The following is a 21859-nucleotide window of genomic DNA, read 5'->3' as shown; positions in this document are numbered from 1 at the left end:
CTGCTTTTCAGATCGTGACAGACTTCTCTTCTTCCTGTTCCTCGCCACCGTTGTCAGCGACTCCACTCGTGTCGTTTTCCACATGCAAACAATAATCAGTATTTTATCAGTGAAGCTCGTTGCCCCTCCTGACACAAGACACCGAGAAGCATCTGAATGTCTGCAGGCCGTCACATCTCGTCCCATCTCACGCATCAAGTCAGTCACATCATCAGTAAATAAATGCGGCAGCGTGCAAAGACAGGCCGCACACGCTCAGAGCGCAGCTGACGAGCGTGTGCAGACCAGTCGACGTCTTCCATACAAATTTCACAAGGTTTTCTTCATTTTACTCAGCAACTTCCAGCAACCGCCCACCATCCAGCTGGGGATTTGTTTTCCTTAGCAACCAGAGGTCGCCAGGCGGTTGTCAGTGGCTCTGTATACACGTGCAACCAGAGACCACAGGAAGTGAAGAACATGCTAGTGCTAGCTGCTTCCAGGTGACTGAAGCAACTACCAATGCGAGTGAAGAGTACCTTTGACTGATAATAATAATAATAACCTGGTAATAAATATATTAGACGGTCACCTAGGCAACCGGAGCCTGGAACGTCCAACCAGCTGTAACAGCCACTATGGTGTGGTGTCCCTTTAAGACACCCAAGTCGAGGGTTGATGGTGTCATCAGTGTGTGCCACTGCTCTCTCTCTCTGTGATGGTGTGGACATGTGCTTGCACGCTAGTACATGAGGAGGGACGGATTTTATGTTTTACCTCTCCAGACACCTTTGTTTGCAACGTTATGGGTTGTACGAACACTGTGCGCTATGTTTGTTAAGCTGCAGCCGTTCAACCGGGCTTATATGGTTGATGAAGAGAAGGTATATTAAAGAACACACTGTGGAATCCCCAACGCCAGCGTGAGTGTGTATTCTTTTGGCTACCCTGCTAGATGTTTTGCCGCCTCTTCTCAACCACACAACACAACCCAACGTTACAAAATGGCGCCCGAACATCTTCTCTTGGACCTCAGTATGCAGTATCTTCGAGCAGTTGATGATTGGTACATAAAAAGGTACGACGCGGCAAAGTGGCTGTCCGCCATGTTTCGCGGGAACGGACCAGGCTGGCCTGGACGAGGACGTCGGGAGGATCAAAGGGTCGCGGCGGTGCATTTCCATGGCAGCGGCTGGAGCTGCCCCAGCGTGGTTTGTGGACTGTGGCGCCGTTCTCTGTTTGGCCTCTTCGTCGTGGCTCCATTGGATGCGCGTGGACCTGCGTTTCCTGGGCGTGGGTTCGATGCAGCTTTGCCATAGTTCCTGAATTTGAATTTTTTTTCTTATGTATTTCGTATTGGTTACTGTTGTAACATGACTGTTGTTTGGGTTTTCTACAGTACTTTCTGGTACTGTTTTCACATATTATGCTGTCTGTTGCAAGTTTGTGAAGTAGAAGAAACGCAATGAAAGAAAAAGGGAATTTCATTCTGCAATTGTCCTGGCTATCCTAAGTTTATTTTCTTTCTTTAACATTTGTTTAAATGGACATTCACCATGTGGGACACTGTCATGTATGCCAGTTTGTCAATATTGCACTGTACATTTCCCTGTTTTGGTTTTAACTTCTTATCCTGCTGACCATGTATGGAGGCTGGTTAAGTCTGGAGTCTGTACCAATGCTGTACAGGTGTGTAACAATTCCTCCACGACCTGCTTACTACCTAAAGTAGCTATGTGTGGTGAAAGGGGGTAGCGGGAGGAGGGTCACCTGGGTCCGGCTGAGGGCAGCCTTTGTTTAACCCGGGGGGAATATGTAACAGCCACTATGGTGTGGTGTCCCTTTAAGACACCCAAGTCGAGGGTTGATGGTGTCATCAGTGTGTGCCACTGCTCTCTCTCTCTGTGATGGTGTGGACATGTGCTTGCACGCTAGTACATGAGGAGGGACGGATTTTATGTTTTACCTCTCCAGACACCTTTGTTTGCAACGTTATGGGTTGTACGAACACTGTGCGCTATGTTTGTTAAGCTGCAGCCGTTCAACCGGGCTTATATGGTTGATGAAGAGAAGGTATATTAAAGAACACACTGTGGAATCCCCAACGCCAGCGTGAGTGTGTATTCTTTTGGCTACCCTGCTAGATGTTTTGCCGCCTCTTCTCAACCACACAACACAACCCAACGTTACACAGCTCTCAGCTTCTAAGTAACAAACAAATCGCTGCCATCGTGGACACAGCGTTAGCGTCATTTCCTGTTTTAGGCTAGTTTCTCACCGTGTCGTGTCTTACTTCCGGTTTTTGTGATTTTTCTGCCCCGCCCACATCGTCTCCACCTGTGTCCTGTTTTCCTGCTCATTACCTTTTTCATCTTTTTTTTTCTTTTTCATGTTTTTGGGTACATCTCTGTACAGACTCTTGATGGTGTCACAAATCAAGAAAGGATGTAAAAACTTGCTGTGAAAATGCGTCTAAGAAAAGTCTGCTGGCCACAGGAAACAGGAAATGGAAGCAGGAGATACTTGAACCTGCAGAGGGAGGGTGGGCACTCCTCTGAGAGGTTTGCATTACCCACCCTCGTGTGAGCGCGCTCACTGATCCAAAGCGCCTCCAAATAAGTTTCCTCTGAAGCTCTGCAGCTCACAGCGGAGGACCACTTAAAGCAAATTGACTTTACTGATGTGAATTATGACGATACTGATATCATGCATAAAGTTATTTACCCTCCGAAGGATTGAAATAAGTCATTCCCTCAGATACGGGGAACTAATATGAATGCAAATAGGATTAGGCTCCTGCATTAGTGTCTGATAAACAATTTACAGGCCTGAGCGTTCACCAGGGGATTCGCTCCACGCGGCGCCTGGAACGGGGGGGGTTAACCCTCCATCCTCTGCGAGCGTTCGCCTTCACCGCGTCTGCAGACAAATAAAGAAACGCAGATTACTGGCGAGGTCGCCGATTTACCTTTAAATCAGATCCGATCTGTCCCGAAGGGGAAGCTCCGACCGAGGACGACGCAACAAATGGAATTACAGCCAAACCGCAGAGCGAGCACGTGGTGAAAGACGCCCCGCAGGCCGCCGCTGACAGTTAATATGCAGCGAGAGTTGAGCCGATGCATCTCAGGTGTGCCCGAACCTGCAGCGTGTCCATTTCTACCTTAAAATTTAAAACGGGCCCAGCTTCTTGAGCTTCGCCACTGAAGGCAGGAAAGCCATGAGAAGATGTGTGCAGAGTTCACTGAAGCAGCTCACCCACTCTCAGGCTGCTGTTTGACTATCCCGCGCTCTTATTTTGAAAGCGTAGGCCCTTCCTGTCTGGTTGGACATGTTTAGTCTGGGAGTCCTGGCCCCACAAGCTGAGAAACTCCGATCAAATCAAAGCCAATAAAGTTAAAAACAGAGCCCATCCTCGCCACGCTGACTCGTCTGAGGACACTGAGGTCGTCCTGCAACGGAGCAGGATATTGTGTCACTAAGTTACAGCAGCTTTGCATGACTCACAGCTTAAAATAATCCTTATTTGTTTTATACTCAACTCATTCTGTGACTCACACAAGCTTGGCCAACTTCATCACTAGCGCTGTTTAGTGAGAAAGTCCTGTTTAATACTTCAGATGGACATTTTAAATGTACTCTGAGTACTTTTTCTCTGATTATTAAAGTACACTTTGTTCCAGAGACTGCAGTACTTTTACGTGTACTCTGTGTGCTGTGGGGTAAAAGTGTCATCAGCCCCTTTCCACAGCACATGACGAACCTGATCACATGTCCACACAAACATACGACCACGTAAAACGAACAACAATCTGATTGTCGCGTGGAAGCTCTGAGATTTCTTCCTCACTGGTGAGAAAAGTTTATAACTTCTGCCTTTGAAGCTTTGATGCTGCTCAGTCTTTGCCTGGTACATAACGTCTGAAACGAGCCCCTGCGTGACTGTAACACGCCAGGCTTCACCGCCAAACCTGGAGAATCGTGTAGACATAGTAGCGATGGGCGCCTCGGCCAGCGTGGTGTTTAGACATTTTGTTTATCAGTAAACGTGCTCTCATCTAATGATCCAGCTGATCCAACGAGTGCTTGTTGGTCCACAGAGAAACACAGAGATGGCGGCTCGAGGCCGCCGGCCTGACGGATGTTTTAAACCTGGGACTGCGGTCGAAGAAGCATCGCTGCAGAAAGTGGGCGGACCCTCAGACCCGCCGACCTTCGCGGCGGTGAGCGCGAGCAGGCCGACCTCCAGCGGCGACGGAGGAGACGTGACCTGCTGCGACCTGCTGTCTCTGAGGAGCGACTCGGTATCTTTGGCCAGCGAGTCCAACGTGTTTGGGAGGGTGAGTGAAAGACGAAGAGCCGGGGCGTTCACGCAGACTTTTGTTTCCGAAGCAGGAAATCGGAAATGCCGAGCAGCTGTTGGGATTGGTTTACACCAGCCAGAGGTGTGGACTCGAGTCACATGACTTGGACTCGAGTCAGACTCGAGTCATTAATTTTATGACTTTAGACTTGACTTGAAAAAATGTTCCAAGACTTGTGACTTGACTTGGACTTTTACACCAATGACTTGGGACTTGAATTGGACTTGAACCGGTTTACTTGAAAAGACTTGATGTTTCACCCCAAATATAAAATTTAACACGCATACTATATTATATTATATAGAAAGTGTGCACCATTAATTCAATTCATTCATTTATTCAAACCACACTCCGTACGTATGTGTGCGTGAGCTGTAGCACAGCCAATCAAATTAACCAGATTTTCTTGTTTTTAAAAAGAAAAAAAAAAAAAACGCTCAAATGCTGCAAGGAGATATTTTTTTTCAGGTACATAAACTATGAAGTAGTCAACAAAAACCCGAAATGCAATATGCAAAACATGCAAGTAGAGAATCACAGACAGAGATGGAACAACTTCCAACTTTCTCCGACGGTTGAAGTTGTATAAAGAACGGTAGGCGGGGCTTCATGACTTCATCTAACTAGCAAATGTTGTCCAGGCTCCGTTGGTGATACAGTTTTTTTTAATGTGTATGATATTTTTGTCATGCGATTTTAAAGCCGGTCCTACAACCGCATCCAAGAATAACATGCAGCTTATCTCAGAACTGTCGGTGAAAATTATTCTTGGAGCTAGGTTTAATTGAGCTGCATTTTAAAGAGGTGCAATTTCACAATTTGTGTATATTTTCTAAGTTCACTATTTCGTCATGTGTTGAGAAAAACACAGATTTAAAAATTACATGGTCTAATATTTACATTTCGTTAGCTTCATAGCATAAGTGCCTAAGTCATTGACTTAGTCAAATGACTTAGGCAATTATGCTATGAAGCTAACGATTTAGCATAACTGCAACATGCTTTTTTTCGTTTTTTTTTTTTAAAGACTCGAAAGGACTTGAAATTCAAAGTTTCAGACTTGTGACTTTACTTGGACTTTTACACCAGTGACTTGAGACTCGACTCTGACTTGCCTGACATTACTTGAGACTTGACTTGAGACTTGAGGATAAAGACTTGAGACTTACTTGAGACTTGCAAAACAATGACTTGGTCCCACCTCTGCCTGTACCAGCTCTGCTGGTGTGAGTCTGACAATAATGAACTGTTACACAAATCTGGGTCTGTGCACACAGAAACTCACATTATGTGACATCACTCCTCGCTCCGATCACGGAACGCCAAAATAAAAGCACAAAGAAATAGGAAATATTTGCTGTAAATAGTTCACAGCAACGTGTGTTGCTTCGGACCGAGGTGATTTCTGTGGCATAAAGAAGAATCACGCTTCCATGATTAACTTATTTGTTTGTCCATCATGGACTGAGCACAGAAACGCTGAGCTCTGTGGGCAGGTACACATCAGGTATAACATCCATATGCATATCCAGGATGCCTGCAAATCCAGCCCATAGTGTCCACAACCAGAGAGCTAGCTTCTTACAGTGCAGTTTGTTCCACGATGAGGACAGAGGGGAGGGTCTGCATGTTAACACGTTTGGGCCAAAGTGCAGCTTCTTCCTGTAACGATGGAGCTGCAGCTAAAGTGATGTCAGCGGTTCAGAGTGCAGGTACGCCCTAGGTGACATCACATGGTCACTGTTTGTTCAGAACAAACCTTCAGTAAGAGTCAGACAACACTGCAGTAAATGTTTGAATTTTTGAATGGAGTCTGGTGTGTGGCTGAGGTTCTCGTCACATTGTACCCAGACTGTGATGTCAACAGAACCAAAACTAAACCGTGAGTGAAACAGGAAGACCCGCCCACTTCTCCCCTCCACGTTTATCACGGTGGTAATAAAGTGTAACGCACTGATAGAAACTATTGTGTTTAATTACCCTTAATTGGGTTTATCATTTATTAATGAGTGTTGTGAAGTTCGTTGACCTTAAACTAAAGGATGAGGTTGAATGAGGAGAAACAGGAAGTGCTCAGGTGAAGTCAGGTGAGCTCAGCCTGAGCGAGGCTCTGTCTACGTTTTCATTCAGGATTTTTAATGCGATCAAATCTGTTTCACCTTTGCCGTCCCACCTTTTAGATCTGAGTAATCACACGTGTTTGCGCCCTCTCGTTCAGCCTCTCGCTCTTACATTCGGACGCCGGCGAGGAAAAGCTGACCCCATCTTGTCGTGATGAACCTAGTGGACTGAACGGACTCCCGCCCTCTGCAGAGGTATCATCACGCTGGCGGCAGGCTCCACATCCCCCCCGCCGAATGAAGCTACGGCGTAATCATAATTCTCTTGACCTCCGATGACCCCTGCGAGGCTCTGACAACGAGGGCCACGCGACACAACAGACGGCGCCGCCCGCTCCAAAATGGCTTTTTCATTTCTCGAACAATCACACTGCGGCAGCGCTGAATGAGAGGGCAGATTACATAAGGTGGGGGTTCCCGGGGTGAGATGAGAGCTTTTTCTCCAAAACGCCGCAGTCGTTATCGCTCTCATTAAATTCCTCCTCTGACTCGGAGCCTGCTTTGAATCCATCCATCGGAACAACACGGCGGCTGGAAATTCTCAATTAATATGTTAATGTGTGCAAGATATTTCATCACAGGAAGCAGAGCTCAGCGCGCTCACAGGTTAGCGCCAAATTACAGGAGACCCACAAACAGCATCATCCGAGCCCACAGCGGCGCTTTGGAGCAGGAACGGGCCCTGAAGGAGCTCCAGGAGAACCCTCCCACCCACAGAAAGTTTCCATAAACATACTGTTCGCTGTTCTTTAGCTTGTGCTCCAGGCCCGATACGTCCGTGAGACCGAGTTTGGATCGGGGATTAAATGAGTGAACGTTACGTGAAGTGTGTGCGTTCCGCTCACATCGACATCAGAGCTGTGTAAAAATAAAAGCTGGCTCTTTTCTGCCTCTCTGTGCTTTGGATACGCTTTCTTCTTGTATGCAGACATTTCTAAAGGAAGAACTGAAATTCACACTATATGCTGTTAAACCATGAATAAAAATTTTGTGTTTTTTGCCATTACTTTATGCAACAAATGCATGTTTTGACAAGTGGAATTACATTTTCTATTAAGCTGGTGCCATATGTTAGGCATTCTTTAATAAGGAAAAACTAGTATGTCAAGGACTTTATTGTGAAAAGAACAGGAAGGCCTTTTGGGACAGACCCTATCCGGTTGTTCAGTGATGACGCGACGAATCCTACTTCCGGGTCTAAAGTAGTCTGCGTTTAATATGGCTTTTGTGTTGTTAACATGTTTAATGTTTTGTATTTTCTTATATTTGATCTCAAAAAGCTCCTAAAACAGTCAGTGATCCCTGTTGACCTCCCTCGGCTTTTATTACCACTAATCATTTATTTAAGCTCAGTTTTTAAAACCTTAGGATGTAACTACAGCCCAGCCCATGCAGCAGTATATGAATGACTAACCTCGTATTGTGGATGGATTATCTCAGTTGTTCTCCTGGCTGAAGTTTGGTCCTTTTACAGCATCCTGCCATGCGATTACATTTGTTCCTGACCACCGAGAACACTCACGTTAACTTTTATCGAGTGGAAAAAAAGTTAGCTTGTTCATATTATGCTAGCATAGCTGTGTCGCTAGCGGTCACGTAGCACATCATTATATACCAGCTAGCCAAACTTCAGTAACCCTACAAACGGCACTGCTGTTTAGTTTTCTGTCTTCATTTATGTTGGAAGTGATAGCAGAGCTGTACGTTTTAATTTGTTTCCAAAACCCCGCAGTCAGGACATGCTATATTGTATTTAGATAGAAGCTAGCGAGCTAACTCCCTGCTAACTTCTAACTCCGTTAAATGTCATAAATTCCGTTTTCATGGATGCCTGGATGTTAAACTCAATTGTTACACCTGGTAGAGCAGAACGCTGATCATTTTATTAAAGATGAAAGACTTTAGACTGTTTTTCCAACTCTCAGTAATGCCACAGTGATCGTTTGATATATGGACCTGCAGCGGAGTTTAGACTCAGACACGGCTAGTGACGTCAGACTGAACAACCGGATTGAAAAAGACGGACGTAGCTGCAGCGAGACCGCCCACTTTTACGCCTCCAGATGAGTGTTTTCAGTGCTGCCACCTTGGTGTTTTGAAACCAGGTGGTACCTCCTGGTTGTGACCAATGACTGTAGAAAACATGGACGATGCCACCCCGCCTCCTCCTATTGTGCAAAAATGAAGCCAAAATACCCCGCTTGTGGAGGCTGCCATCTTGCATTTTTGGAGCCAGAGTCTGCGCAGTAATGACTTTAGGTGGAGCGACTGTGTAACGCTCCCGCCCACACACCCGCTGGACGTGACCGTAAACACGCCCCCCTACACTTTTTACGTAGCCCGGCTGCTCCAGTTTTTTGCTGGTTTACCGCGACTGACGACTCGTTTAATTAAGGTAAATACAACCATGTCACTGCTATAAAAAAGACACACAGCTTATCATCTTATAGTTCTAAAATCGCTCTGTTGTTAATTCGTTTGCTAGATTAGCCGCTAGCATACGCACTGTGTTGGAGGCTTGTTGCTAGCTAGCTAGCAATGCTACACACCTGTTTTTTTTTTGGGGTTTTTTTGTTTTTTTCAAAATATTAAACTTAATTAAGAAACAGTATACAGAACATGTATACAATCAGAACAAAATTAACATATGCCAGGGGGTGTAATACAAAGAATTACAAACATTCAAATAATTTGTAATTACTACAAATAGTAATAGTTTTCATAGCCTTTTTGTTAAGTGATCCACTAATCAATTTTATGTAACATAAAACATCATTATAGTAATGTTTAAAATTAGGTTTTTTGTTACTGTATTTGCATTTGTGAAAATAAAATTTAGCTAAGATAACTAATAAGTTTATTATAAAGTAAACATCTTCTTTTTTTTGCCTTCGAAAGAAACAAAATACAACATTTTCCCATTTCACAGTAAAGTCTTTGTAGAGATGTCCAGCAATGAATCTACTGAAGTCTTTCCAAAATGTTCTAGCGTATGAACAGATCCAGAAGAGGTGCTGCAGTCTCAGGATGGCTTCCACAAAATCCACAGCTCACATTTATGTCCCTTTTGAACTTCGTCATGTAATGATTAGCAGGATAAAATTTATGCAATATTTTAAATGAGACTTCCTTCACTTTATTCATTACCAGATACTTGTTAGGAATTGTCCATACTCTTTTCCAGTTAATGTCACTGACAAAGAAATTCCAATAAGAGACCACATGTGGAATAGTTAGAGATTCTGTCTGGAACAAAGCACGAATATTCTTATTACTTTTACTGTGGTTTGTTAGACAGATTCTTCCTATGTGTGAATCTAAAGGGTTGGGGAGAGAAACAATGATATGCAAGGTTGAATACCTTTAAAAAGCATTATAATACCCGTAGGTATTGCATCAAATAATATGGCATATTCTTTGGGCGTGGCTGGAAATGTATAGGTGTTTAAGAATTCTGAGTAGGACATAAGCTGCCCATTAGGATTAAACAGCTGATTCACTAAAACAATCCGTTTCTCAACCCACCTAGAAAAAAATAATGATTTATTTTCATACACTACGTTCCTATTATTCCAAATTGGACACGTATGGGGTGTAAAGTTGTGTTTATATATAAGGGACCAAGCTAATAGAACTTGTTTGTGAAACATCGAAAGGTTTTCTGGAAGCTTATCTATATTATAATCACAACCTAAGATAAAACTTAGACCACCAAACTTAGAGAAAATGTAGTGAGGAATAAAATTCCAAATGGATACCGGATTTTTAAGAAAATGTTTAACCCAATTAATCTTAAATGTATTGTTTAGAGTAGTAAAATCCAAAACATTGAGACCACCGTGTTCATAGTCATTCATCAATACACTCTTTCTGATGTAATGTGTCCGGTTTTTCCAGAGCAAGTTGAAGAGCATTCGGTCGATATCCTTACAAGTTTTGCCGTCCACATGCAGAGAAATTGCTGCATAAGTCAGTCGACACAGACCTTCTGCTTTTGAGAGCAACACCCTTCCTCTTAAACTTAAATCTCTCTGCAACCATTGATTTAATTTGGCTTGAGATTTTTTAATAATTGGGGGAAAATTTAGTAAAATTCTGTCTTTTGTATCTTTGCAGATAATCAGACCTAAATATGTTGCTTCATTTTTAACTGTTATATTACAAATACTCTGAACATTACACTCTTTGACAGGTAATAACTGACATTTATTTAAGTTTAGGACCAATCCAGACCCTTTTGAGAAATCCTCTATTACACGTAAAGCAATTGGCACTTGGCTGGCATTTTTAAGAAAAATTGTGGTATCATCTGCCAATTGACTGATGACAATCTCTCTGTCTGCTATGTTTATACCCTTCACAGGGCTATTCGAAATATGAGAGGCAAGAATTTGGGTGCAAAGTAAAAAAAGATAAGGGCTAATCGGGCAACCTTGGCGTACACCTCGATTAAGACTAAAACGAGAAGTGGTGCCATTTTTCATTCTAATAGAACTATTAGCATTGGAATACAGAGTTTTGATAGCTCTGCAGAAGATATCATCAAAACCAAATTTCTGAAGTGTAAGAAATATAAATTCATGCTCAATTGAGTCAAAGGCTTTATAGAAGTCCAGGAGAAGGATAAATGAGTCATCAGATATTAATGCTGAGTAGTCCAGAATATCCAAGACGAGTCTAATATTATTGGAGATGTGTCTGTTTGTCATAAAACCAGACTGTGTCTCGTCTACAATATCATCCAAAATATATTTAATTCTTCTAGCTAGCAATAGAGCTAATATTTTATAATCATTATTTAGGAGGCTTGTTGGTCTCCAGTTGTCTATAAAAAGTAGGTCCTTCTTAGGTTTGGGAATTAAAGTAATAAGTCCCTGAGTAAGGCTGGGAGGAAGAGTGCCCCTTTCAATACTTTCATTATAAACCTGCAACAAAAAGGGTGCAAGCTGACAAGAAAATGATTTATAGAATTCAGCCACCAGCCCATCTGTGCCCGGAGATTTGTTGTTTTTAAGAAATTCAATAGATGTCAATATCTCTTTTTCAGTAATTGGACTGTCACAAAAAAGCCTATCAGCACTTTTAATCATTTCAACATTGTTTACAGAGTCAATAAATTGGGTAGCGACCTTTGCGTTATAATTGGATTCATACAACTTTGAGTAGAAATTACAACAAAATTGAGAGATAATTTTTGCATCATCACTGACCGTACCATTTATATTCAATTTATGAATAGTATTGGTTTTAGATCTATGTTTTTCTAAGCGGAAAAAATAAGCAGAATTCTGCTCTCCCTCCTCTATCCACCTTTTTCTTGAACGAACGAAAGCTCCTTCAGCTTTCTGGCGGTAAATCTCATCCAGTTTAGATTGAAAGGACCTAAGATGTAATCTATCCTCCTCCGAGACCTCGTCTGGTGGGAGTTGATATATTGCGGAAATTTGAACAATTAGATTTTCTTCTTCTGCTGCCCTTGACTTAGCTATTTTTGCCCCATACTGTCTCAACATTTTACTTGTCTCAAATTTAAAAATTTCCCAGTTTGTGCTATAGGAATTCTTGCTACACACCTGTTACTCTAATAGAGATTGAAAATGTGACGTCATTCAGGGGTAAAACCGCAAAGAATTCTGGGAACTCGTGGCAAGCGGTACTAGCTCACGCAGGCTTTCAATTGAAATCAGTTACACAGCGATAAAAAGAAACACAAAAATGGCAAGAAGCTGTTGTATTATTAACTGCAATAGCCGGTCGCATGACAGCCACGGGAAGCCGACGGGTAAAGAGATCGGTTGTTATCGGATTACGTCGTTGAAGAGAAATTGTTCGAGCCGTGTTTCCGAAGTAACAAAGAGGCGACTGGATTGCAGCCATTCAAAGATCAAATATAACGTCCCAGAACCCTCCAGCTCACAGGTTAGTCTGCTCCAAGCATTTACACAAAGGTCAGTCTGCTGTTGTAGTTAATGCGTCATTTTCATAACATAATTGGTGATATAGGTTACAAGCAAGTCTGGCGCTGAACAGAAATTGTCGCGCTATGCTCCTTTATTTATTGTGCATAAATAGTGAATTGTCCTGACACAATATTGCGTTTCGCTTCTGTTATTATGGTACATTGACAAAAACATATACTTTTATTCACAGGATAAAACAGGTTTTTTGTATCACTAATTGCCCAGTGCGATTACAGCATACAGTATTATTGTCACTGCTACATTTCTGTGATGCTACCAGAAATTATTTCCACTACTAATTAATTACCGTTGAGCTCAAAGGTCCTATTAATAAACAGTTAAGGAATGTGTATTTATGAAGACGATTTGTGAGACTGGTAAACTTATGATACGTACGATGGTCTTTCGTTCTACACGGTGCATTTCAAGGTCCTGCACCCATCCGTCGGTAAACTGTACCTGTGCTTGTTGCAGTGACCTGAAGTTACTAAACTTCATGAGTGTATGCACTCACTCCAAGAACCGTATAATTATAAATATGAGCGTGGTGAAAGTTGGGTAGCACACTAACGTCTTTTGTCCACTCTGTGTGCTCGTAAGGGTCTGACCCTTTCACTCCTTTGATTTTTTCCACGTATCTTTTCTTTGTCTTTTCGTCGAGTCTGTCTTTGTACGGACCGGCATTGTTCTCCTTCGTTTTGTACATACCTTTTTTAGGGGACAAAGAAAAAGCAAGAAGGTATTGGAACCGGAGAATGAACGTTTTGCGGTGCTGCAAATGCTTGCATTTGATGCAGGTACTTGGATTCCCGGCATGCAATGCGCGAAAATCAGACGTGAAAGTTCTACTCTTTTGGCTTTGTGTTTATTGTTTTTATTGTTTTTGTTTGTTTCTTCTTTTTTTTTTTTTTTTCCTTTCTTGCTATAATGCTCAACCGAGGATATTACATATTCGGATTAATGATGGAGCCTTGAATGTTACTGTTGTTTCTAAATAAAGTTCTTTAAAAAAAAAAAAAGTACCCTAACCCACTCAAAGACCGTGAAGGCCGGAAGTGCGAGGCTTGTGAAATGGGCGGTCTAGCCTCCGTCGCGCTGCCCAGGTTGCCTAGCAACCATGATACTAACAGCTGGAAACGTGTCATACAGCTGTGTTTGACAGAGATGAAGGAGAAAATCTTTTGTTCATTTGTTTGTTTCTACATGAGCTTTGATCATTCTCTGTGAGATTAAGCTCAGCTATTGGACGGCGTATATTTTAAAGTAAAGGCTTTAAAACCAAGTTAGTACAAACGTCACTAATGTCACATGACTTTGCTGACATGTGGCCAACAGTAATGTTTTAATGTTCTTCGTTATTAAACATTTGCACATAAATAAGTGACGTCATATTCAGTACTTAAAGTTCACTCCTCGGCCGCCCCTCATCCGCCGTTTTTTTCGGCAAAATTATCCACACCCACCGCCACGCTATGCATTCTGGGATATGTTGGGCCACGAAGTCTACACCGCCACGTCCTTAAAATTCAGGGAAATGAAGGACGCATTTGAGGGCTGCATTTCGAGCAGCCTTTGAATTGGGACAGCCCTCGTCGCGTCGCTGTGACGTAATCGGCCTTAAAATGCGGCCTTTAAGGCTGCAGACCCTGAATTGGGAGACAGCCAATGTTTTCTACAGTCATTGGTTGTGACTATGACCCCACAAATAATGCTTCTTTCTGAAACACATAACATGACCAAAATCTAATTCTCGCCCCCCTGGTGGTTATTACAAAAAATACAGGTTCAAGGCACTTCTGCAGTGGCCAGAAGCTGGATCCAGGGTTTATACCAGACCTGGGTACGGCCCACAGGTGCCACCCAGCCTTCAATCGTCCCTGAAAATCACCATTACACAGGTAAACAGGAAGTTTAGCAAAGTGCAACAGAGTGTCTGGTGGACTCTGCCACTCGAAGATGCTGAGAGAAAAAGAAGCATGATTCAGGAGAACAGGACGGACTGAGGCTACTACAGGAAATCTGGTTCTTCAGCTGAAAAACTAAGTGGACAGTTTATTGACTTTGTGCTCTGGAGTTTGAGCCGTGATGACCACCACACAGCCCAGTTACTCATTTTTGTAGTGGGACACTGGGAGTTATGTAGGAGCTGGCAGCAGTGCACTCAGTGAAAGGACTACAACTGTTCATGGAGGTAACTGCACGGAGGTGAAATGGGACAGACTAGGAATGTTTGTTACATAGTTCATTATATAGTGACAAAATGTTGGCTTGTTTCATATTTTCTAACTGTGCATGTAACTGTAACATATACTCTGAGCAGAACTGAGTTCAGTTTATTGGTACTTACCCCCGACTGTGTATATGTACTGTATATATATATACAGGGAGTGCAGAATTATTAGGCAAGTTGTATTTTTGAGGAATAATGTTATTATTGAACAACAACCATGTTCTCAATGAACCCAAAAAACTCATTAATATCAAAGCTGAATGTTTTTGGAAGTAGTTTTTAGTTTGTTTTTAGTTTCAGCTATTTTAGGGGGATATCTGTGTGCAGGTGACTATTACTGTGCATAATTATTAGGCAACTTAACAAAAAACAAATATATACCCATTTCAATTATTTATTTTTACCAGTGAAACCAATATAACATCTCCACATTCACAAATATACATTTCTGACATTCAAAAACAAAACAAAAACAAATCAGCGACCAATATAGCCACCTTTCTTTGCAAGGACACTCAAAAGCCTTCCATCCATGGATTCTGTCAGTGTTTTGATCTGTTCACCATCAACATTGCGTGCAGCAGCAACCACAGCCTCCCAGACACTGTTCAGAGAGGTGTACTGTTTTCCCTCCTTGTAAATCTCACATTTGATGATGGACCACAGGTTCTCAATGGGGTTCAGATCAGGTGAACAAGGAGGCCATGTCATTAGTTTTTCTTCTTTTATACCCTTTCTTGCCAGCCACGCTGTGGAGTACTTGGACGCGTGTGATGGAGCATTGTCCTGCATGAAAATCATGTTTTTCTTGAAGGATGCAGACTTCTTCCTGTACCACTGCTTGAAGAAGGTGTCTTCCAGAAACTGGCAGTAGGACTGGGAGTTGAGCTTGACTCCATCCTCAACCCGAAAAGGCCCCACAAGCTCATCTTTGATGATACCAGCCCAAACCAGTACTCCACCTCCACCTTGCTGGCGTCTGAGTGGGACTGGAGCTCTCTGCCCTTTACCAATCCAGCCACGGGCCCATCCATCTGGCCCATCAAGACTCACTCTCATTTCATCAGTCCATAAAACCTTAGAAAAACCAGTCTTGAGATATTTCTTGGCCCAGTCTTGACGTTTCAGCTTGTGTGTCTTGTTCAGTGGTGGTCGTCTTTCAGCCTTTCTTACCTTGGCCATGTCTCTGAGTATTGCACACCTTGTGCTTTTGGGCACTCCAGTGATGTTGCAGCTCTGAAATATGGCCAAACTGGTGGCAAGTGGCATCTTGGCAGCTGCACGCTTGACTTTTCTCAGTTCATGGGCAGTTATTTTGCGCCTTGGTTTTTCCACACGCTTCTTGCGACCCTGTTGACTATTTTGAATGAAACGCTTGATTGTTCGATGATCACGCTTCAGAAGCTTTGCAATTTTGAGACTGCTGCATCCCTCTGCAAGATATCTCACTATTTTTGACTTTTCTGAGCCTGTCAAGTCCTTCTTCTGACCCATTTTGCCAAAGGAAAGGACGTTGCCTAATAATTATGCACACCTGATATAGGGTGTTGATGTCATTAGACCACACCCCTTCTCATTACAGAGATGCACATCACCTAATATGCTTAATTGGTAGTAGGCTTTCGAGCCTATACAGCTTGGAGTAAGACAACATGCATGAAGAGGATGATGTGGACAAAATACTCATTTGCCTAATAATTCTGCACTCCCTGTATATATGTTTTATATTCATACCATATATGTGATTGATTCTACACAGGTGCCAAACAGGTTTCCTCCGGTTCCTAATTAAAAAAATAACAGCTAAACAATTTCTGGCATCTTATAGAATTACAATAGAATATCATTTTATAATATAGACTTATTTTATTCTTAAAAAGAGAAACACTTTGTTTAATGTTATGCTCATTAAACAGAAGAATACATTTTCTTATCAAACTCTGTTTTGGTGAAGAATAGAAAACCTGACATTGTAGAGGAGCCAAGTGCTCCTAGTTTCTCTGAACACGTACAGAATAACCAGATTAATATTAAATGAAAGTTTAAAAAGTAAATTGAAAGCAATAAAAATTGTACAATAAATTTATTGCAACAACAATCATAATATAAATGTATCACAGCAACATAACCCTCACGGGTCTTTAGATCTCCAGCTTCCCAGCATGCACTGCACTAAGGTTAAAACTCAGTTTTCCCCTCGCATGCACACAAAGCCTTATGATGTCTTTTTGTTGTTGCGATGAGTCTGAGGGGAGTCTGTGATCAACACTAAGACAAACGGTGATGGAGACAGCGCTGCTCTCCCCACGCTCTCTGATGTGAATACCTGCAGTTAAAGATGAAGACGAACCTGACGGTTAACACGAGCCAAACCCGTCACAGAGGAGAAGCTCTGACACGGAAAAAAGGACGAACCGGAGCTCCTCTGTAACGCACAAAGCTGATTACCTGAATAAGATGCGTAAAACAATGACAGGATAGACGGGAAACCACAGATGTGGAGTCAGTGGACTCGACAGACTGATTTTAGTCGTCACGTACAAATCAGTCAGTAGACTGCTGGAGATACTGCTCAGATATGAACATGAAAAGTTGCAAACACGTAAAGCCACATTGAGCCCAGGTGTAATTAAGCCCCGCCCACACCAAGTCACATGTAACAAAACCTCAATAATCCAGTTTGTCCCTGAGCTGTCGGAAGGATGTTCATCACCGAAGCAGCGCTGCGGTTCGAACATTCGATGCAGCTTCCTCACGCACACCTGGATTTAACAGGTAACATAAAGCGTGAGTGAGGCTGAAGACCCTCCTGAAACGAACACCTCGAGTTTAAGCAGCTTCACACAGAGTGGGATTAAGGAGTCAGGAGCACTTTAAGTAATCAAGCTCAGTCCTGCGTCAGTGGACGGCACTTCATCAGAGTTGTTAATGCGCTTCTATCCGTCTCGCTGGACTGTTTAGGCGCTTTTCATTTCCAGACGGAGTCGCCGAGCCATGGCTGCGGGGCTCGCCGTATAATTATAGGGGAAGCCCCGCCCCCACGGCGTCCTGCCTCCTCCTCATAATAAATCATTGATGGCTGCAGGAGCTGACTGCCCACTACTTGGTTGCATTGCAGTTTTACCCTCATTATGGATCACAAAGACTGAGATAAGTCAGCTTTTATCAGTAATTTGTGCGTTTGAGTTCACGTTTATCCTTTAATGATAAAAAAATGGTCTTTAATAACCTTATTACAATAAACACTCGGTGGTGGATGACATAACAACAGTATATTCACGTTATGTTATTGGTCTGTATTATCACAGAGGGGGAAACTAGCGGTGGCTAACATTAGCCAGGAGAAAGAGCTCAAACCAAGCTGGACGTCCTGATGCAGCCGTAGCGCCTCTGAGGGTTAGCTCATGGTTTTTGACAGACTTGATAAAAGCTTGTTTTCTATATAAAACATATTTAGTATAAAACTTTTATTTTGATCCACTCTGTAGTTTTTCTTTCTTTTTTCTTTCTTTTTTTTAATGGATAATGTTTCAATAGCAAACTTCTTTTCCTGGTTCGTCTGTCATTTTTATTTTCCGTGTATAAATTCATATTTCCTATCTTTTTTTTTTTATCTCTGCAGCCTTTTCTTTCTTCCTTTCCTTTTTTATGTAACAGTGACTTTAAGCTCTGTGTCTTTAGATGCTCAAACAGTTCTGAGATCATTTCTCTGAGCGGCCTTTGAGACTGGGACTCCTCAGCCTTCACCTCCTCCTCCTCCTCGCCTTTTTTAAGCCGTTGCCCACTCTGCAGGACTTCACTGCTCTGTGGTTTGATTGAGCGGCTTGTAAACGCCACCAATTAGGACGGGCGATTGGCATACAAAGAGGCCGCTCCTGAATAGTGATGAGAAGTGGGAGGCTTTCCTCCCTCCTTGGTCGTTGTCAGGGGATCTGAGGAGGAGAAGGAGGAGAAGGAAAAGCCAGGTGGCCGTGTTTTGACAGCCTGAATAGACGGAGCAGTGGAAGTGGCTGAGGAAGGCTTTTGTTATGCTAACTGCTGGCTAACGGGCCCTTATTCATGTCTCCTCGACACCGAATGACTTGATTTAATTATCTTGTTGCTTCTCGTGGAGGAGAGGGCTTCAGGACGGGAGCAGCGGAGGGTGAGGATGATGAGGGAGGGGGGAAAGGTCACTCTCCAGATTCCTGGGGAATGTTTTTTTGTCTTGACAGGATGACGGCACGAGTGTCTCCAGCCTTTGCAGAGGCACTATGTAATTCTGCGCAGATGTTTCCATGTTTTAATTACATGTAGTTTGAGAATCTGTCATCTCACCTCACTTCATCACATCCAACCCTGATACCACAGGGAAGCTGCTCTGTGCACACGATGCACCCCCACCCCCCCACCCCCATGCACCAAAACTGTTTGAGGCCGGGTGGAAGTAGTTCACACTGTTTCATTATTTTATGTACGGTTATTTTATCCTGATCAATTCAAACCTTGACTGACTGCAGATATAAATTCAAATCAAATTCAAATTTTATTTGTCACGTACACAGTCATACACAGTACGATATGTAGTGAAATGCTTTGACAACTGCTCGTGACCTAAAGAGAACAAAAAAGGAAAAGGCTATGAATAAGATAGGAAATAAATATGAAAAATTAAAAAGGGTAAATTTAACTAGGAAGGAATAAAATATAAATTAAGGTTAAAAATGAAATAACTGTACAACACAAATTAGAATGAAGGGTAAATTTAACTGGGAGAATAAGATAAAATATATAAATTAAAGTTGAAAATAAAATAACTGTACAACAAAATACACAATATAGAACTATATAAGAATGTATGAAGAAATATAAATAAATATATACACAATAACAGCAGCTGTACAAGTATTAACCGGAAATGAAGAATATAGTGACCAGTGTTGTGCAAAAACAAAGTCCAGAAAGTCCAGTGTGTGTGTGTAAGAACTGTATGTGTGGGTCAGTACTGTGTGGTGGTGTGATTGAGAGACCGTATCGCCTGCGGGAAGAAGCTCCTCCTCAGTCTCTCTGTGTTGGTCTTCAGGGAGCGGAATCGCTTTCCTGACCTCAACAGAGAGAACAGTCTGTTGTTGGGATGGCTGAGGTCCTTCACCATCTTCCTGGCCTTGGTCCAGCACCGCCTGCTGTAGATTGAGTGCAGGTCAGGGAGCTCGGAGCGGATGGTGCGCTCAGCTGACCGCACAACCCTCTGTAGAGCTCGTCTGTCCTGCATGGTGCTGTTCCCGAACCAGGTTAAGATGTTTCCCGTCAGGATGCTCTCTATGGTGCAGGAGTAAAAGTTCCTGAGCACCTTGGAGGGCAGTTGGAAGTCTCTCAAGCGTCTGAGGTGGTAGAGACGCTGTCGGGCCTTTTTCACCACGGTGTTGATGTGACAGGACCATGACAGGTCCTGCGTGATGTGAACTCCGAGGTATTTGAAGCTGTCCACTCTCTCCACTGGGCACTCGTTGATGACGGGGGTCTGGTAGTTCCTCTCCTGCTTAGTGCTGAAGTCCACTATCAGCTCCTTTGTCTTACTGACGTTTAGAAGGAGGTTGTTCCTCTGGCACCAGTTCTCCAGATTCCTAATCTCCTTCACGTAGGCCGTCTCGTTGTTATCAGAGATCAGGCCCACCACGACGGTGTCGTCAGCAAACTTGATGATGGTGGTGGAGCTGGTAGTGGCCACACAGTCATATGTGTACAAAGAGTACAGCAGGGGGCTCAGAACACACCCCTGGGGGGCTCCAGTGCTGAGAGTGGTGGAGGCTGAGACATGTCCGCCCATCCTTACTGCCTGTGGTCTGCCAGTTAGGAAGTTGGAGATCCACTGACACATAGATGAGCTGAGTCCCAGATGCTCCAGCTTGGTGGTGAGTGTGGAGGGAATTATGGTGTTAAATGCAGAGCTGTAGTCTATGAAGAGCATTTTAACATAATTCCCCCTTCTAGTGTCCAAGTGAGTGAGTGATGTGTGGAGGAGATGAGAGATGGCATCGTCTGTGGAACGATTTGGACGGTAAGCGAACTGTAGTGGGTCCAGTGTGTCTGGTAGTGAAGAAATGATGAAGTCTCTGACCAGGCGTTCAAAGCACTTCATCACTACTGAGGTGAGGGCTACAGGGCGATAGTCATTGAGAGAAGCAGGGTGGGGTTTCTTCGGGACAGGAACAATGATGGACTCTTTGAAGCATGTGGGGATCACCGACTGAGATAAAGAGATGTTGAATATCTCAGTGAACACAGGAGCTAGCTGGTATGCGCAGTCTCTTAGGATACGACCTGGGATGCCGTCTGGTCCTGCTGCTTTCCTGGTGTTCACTCTCTTGAAGGCTCTCCTTACTTCATGCTCGGAGATGACGAGCACGTTTCCGGTGCTGGCAGTATCTTCCTGTCTGCAGCCGTTAGCGCCGCCAACACTAGCATTGTTGGAGACCTTAGCTGCAGCCTCGAAGCGAGCATAGAAAGTGTTCAGCTCGTCTGCCAGAGTCACGGCCGCGTTCGTCATACCGGTTGTTGGTGCTTTATAGTCCGTTATTGTCCTTAGTCCCCGCCACAGGCTCCTAGAGTCACTCTGTTGGAGTTGTGACTCTAGTTTCCTCCCGTAGCGCTGCTTCGCCTCTTTCACCGCCCTCCGCACGTTATATGACGCGGCTTTGTACGGGTCCATGTCCCCCGTCATGAGTCCCGTGTTGTAGGCAGCGGTGCGGGATCTCAGAGCGTCGCGGATGGTTTTATCCACCCACGGCTTCTGGTTGGGAAACGTTGTGATAGTCTTTGTCTCCACGGTATCATCCGCTAGTTTCCCGATGAATCCCACAACCGCTTCCGTAAACACGTTGACGTCATCGTCGGAGCTGTTTCTGAACATGCCCCAGTCTGCGTCATCGAGTGCGTCCTGTAACGCGGCCACCGATTGATCCGTCCAGCGCGCGACCTTCCTCTGAACCGGAACTTCCTGTTTCAGCCTTTGTTTGTATTTTGGCATGAGGAAGATGGCGGCGTGATCAGATTTGCCAAACGGGGGGCGGGATTGTGCCTTGTAGCCGTCCTTGACCGTAGTGTAGCAGTGGTCCAGTGTCCTTTCACCCCTGGTGGGGCAGGTGATGTGTTGATAAAAGTTCGGCGCTGTGCGTTTGAGGTTGGCGCTATTAAAGTCCCCCGTCACAATAAGCGCAGCGTCCCGGT

The 21859-nt window shown here is 43.6% G+C and overlaps 1 protein-coding gene across 1 annotated transcript in view; it reads left to right on the top strand.

Moving 5' to 3' along the window:
- LOC146629778 (uncharacterized) overlaps nucleotides 1–21859 on the top strand; it is a 75004-nt gene that overhangs the window by 14510 nt on the left and 38635 nt on the right. The window contains exon 4 of the mRNA XM_085358884.1: nucleotides 4080–4319. Within this exon, the coding sequence (XP_085215010.1) occupies nucleotides 4080–4319 (240 nt within the window). The remainder of the gene's footprint in view (nucleotides 1–4079; nucleotides 4320–21859) is intronic.

The sequence above is a fragment of the Diplotaxodon limnothrissa genome, linkage group LG7 (assembly GCF_057381915.1).
Source record: "Diplotaxodon limnothrissa isolate DT_005_m linkage group LG7, D_limnothrissa_male_GT1.1, whole genome shotgun sequence".
NCBI lineage: Eukaryota > Metazoa > Chordata > Actinopteri > Cichliformes > Cichlidae > Diplotaxodon > Diplotaxodon limnothrissa.
Note: the sequence above shows the minus strand (reverse complement) of the source record. Positions and strands in the feature narration are given on the sequence as shown.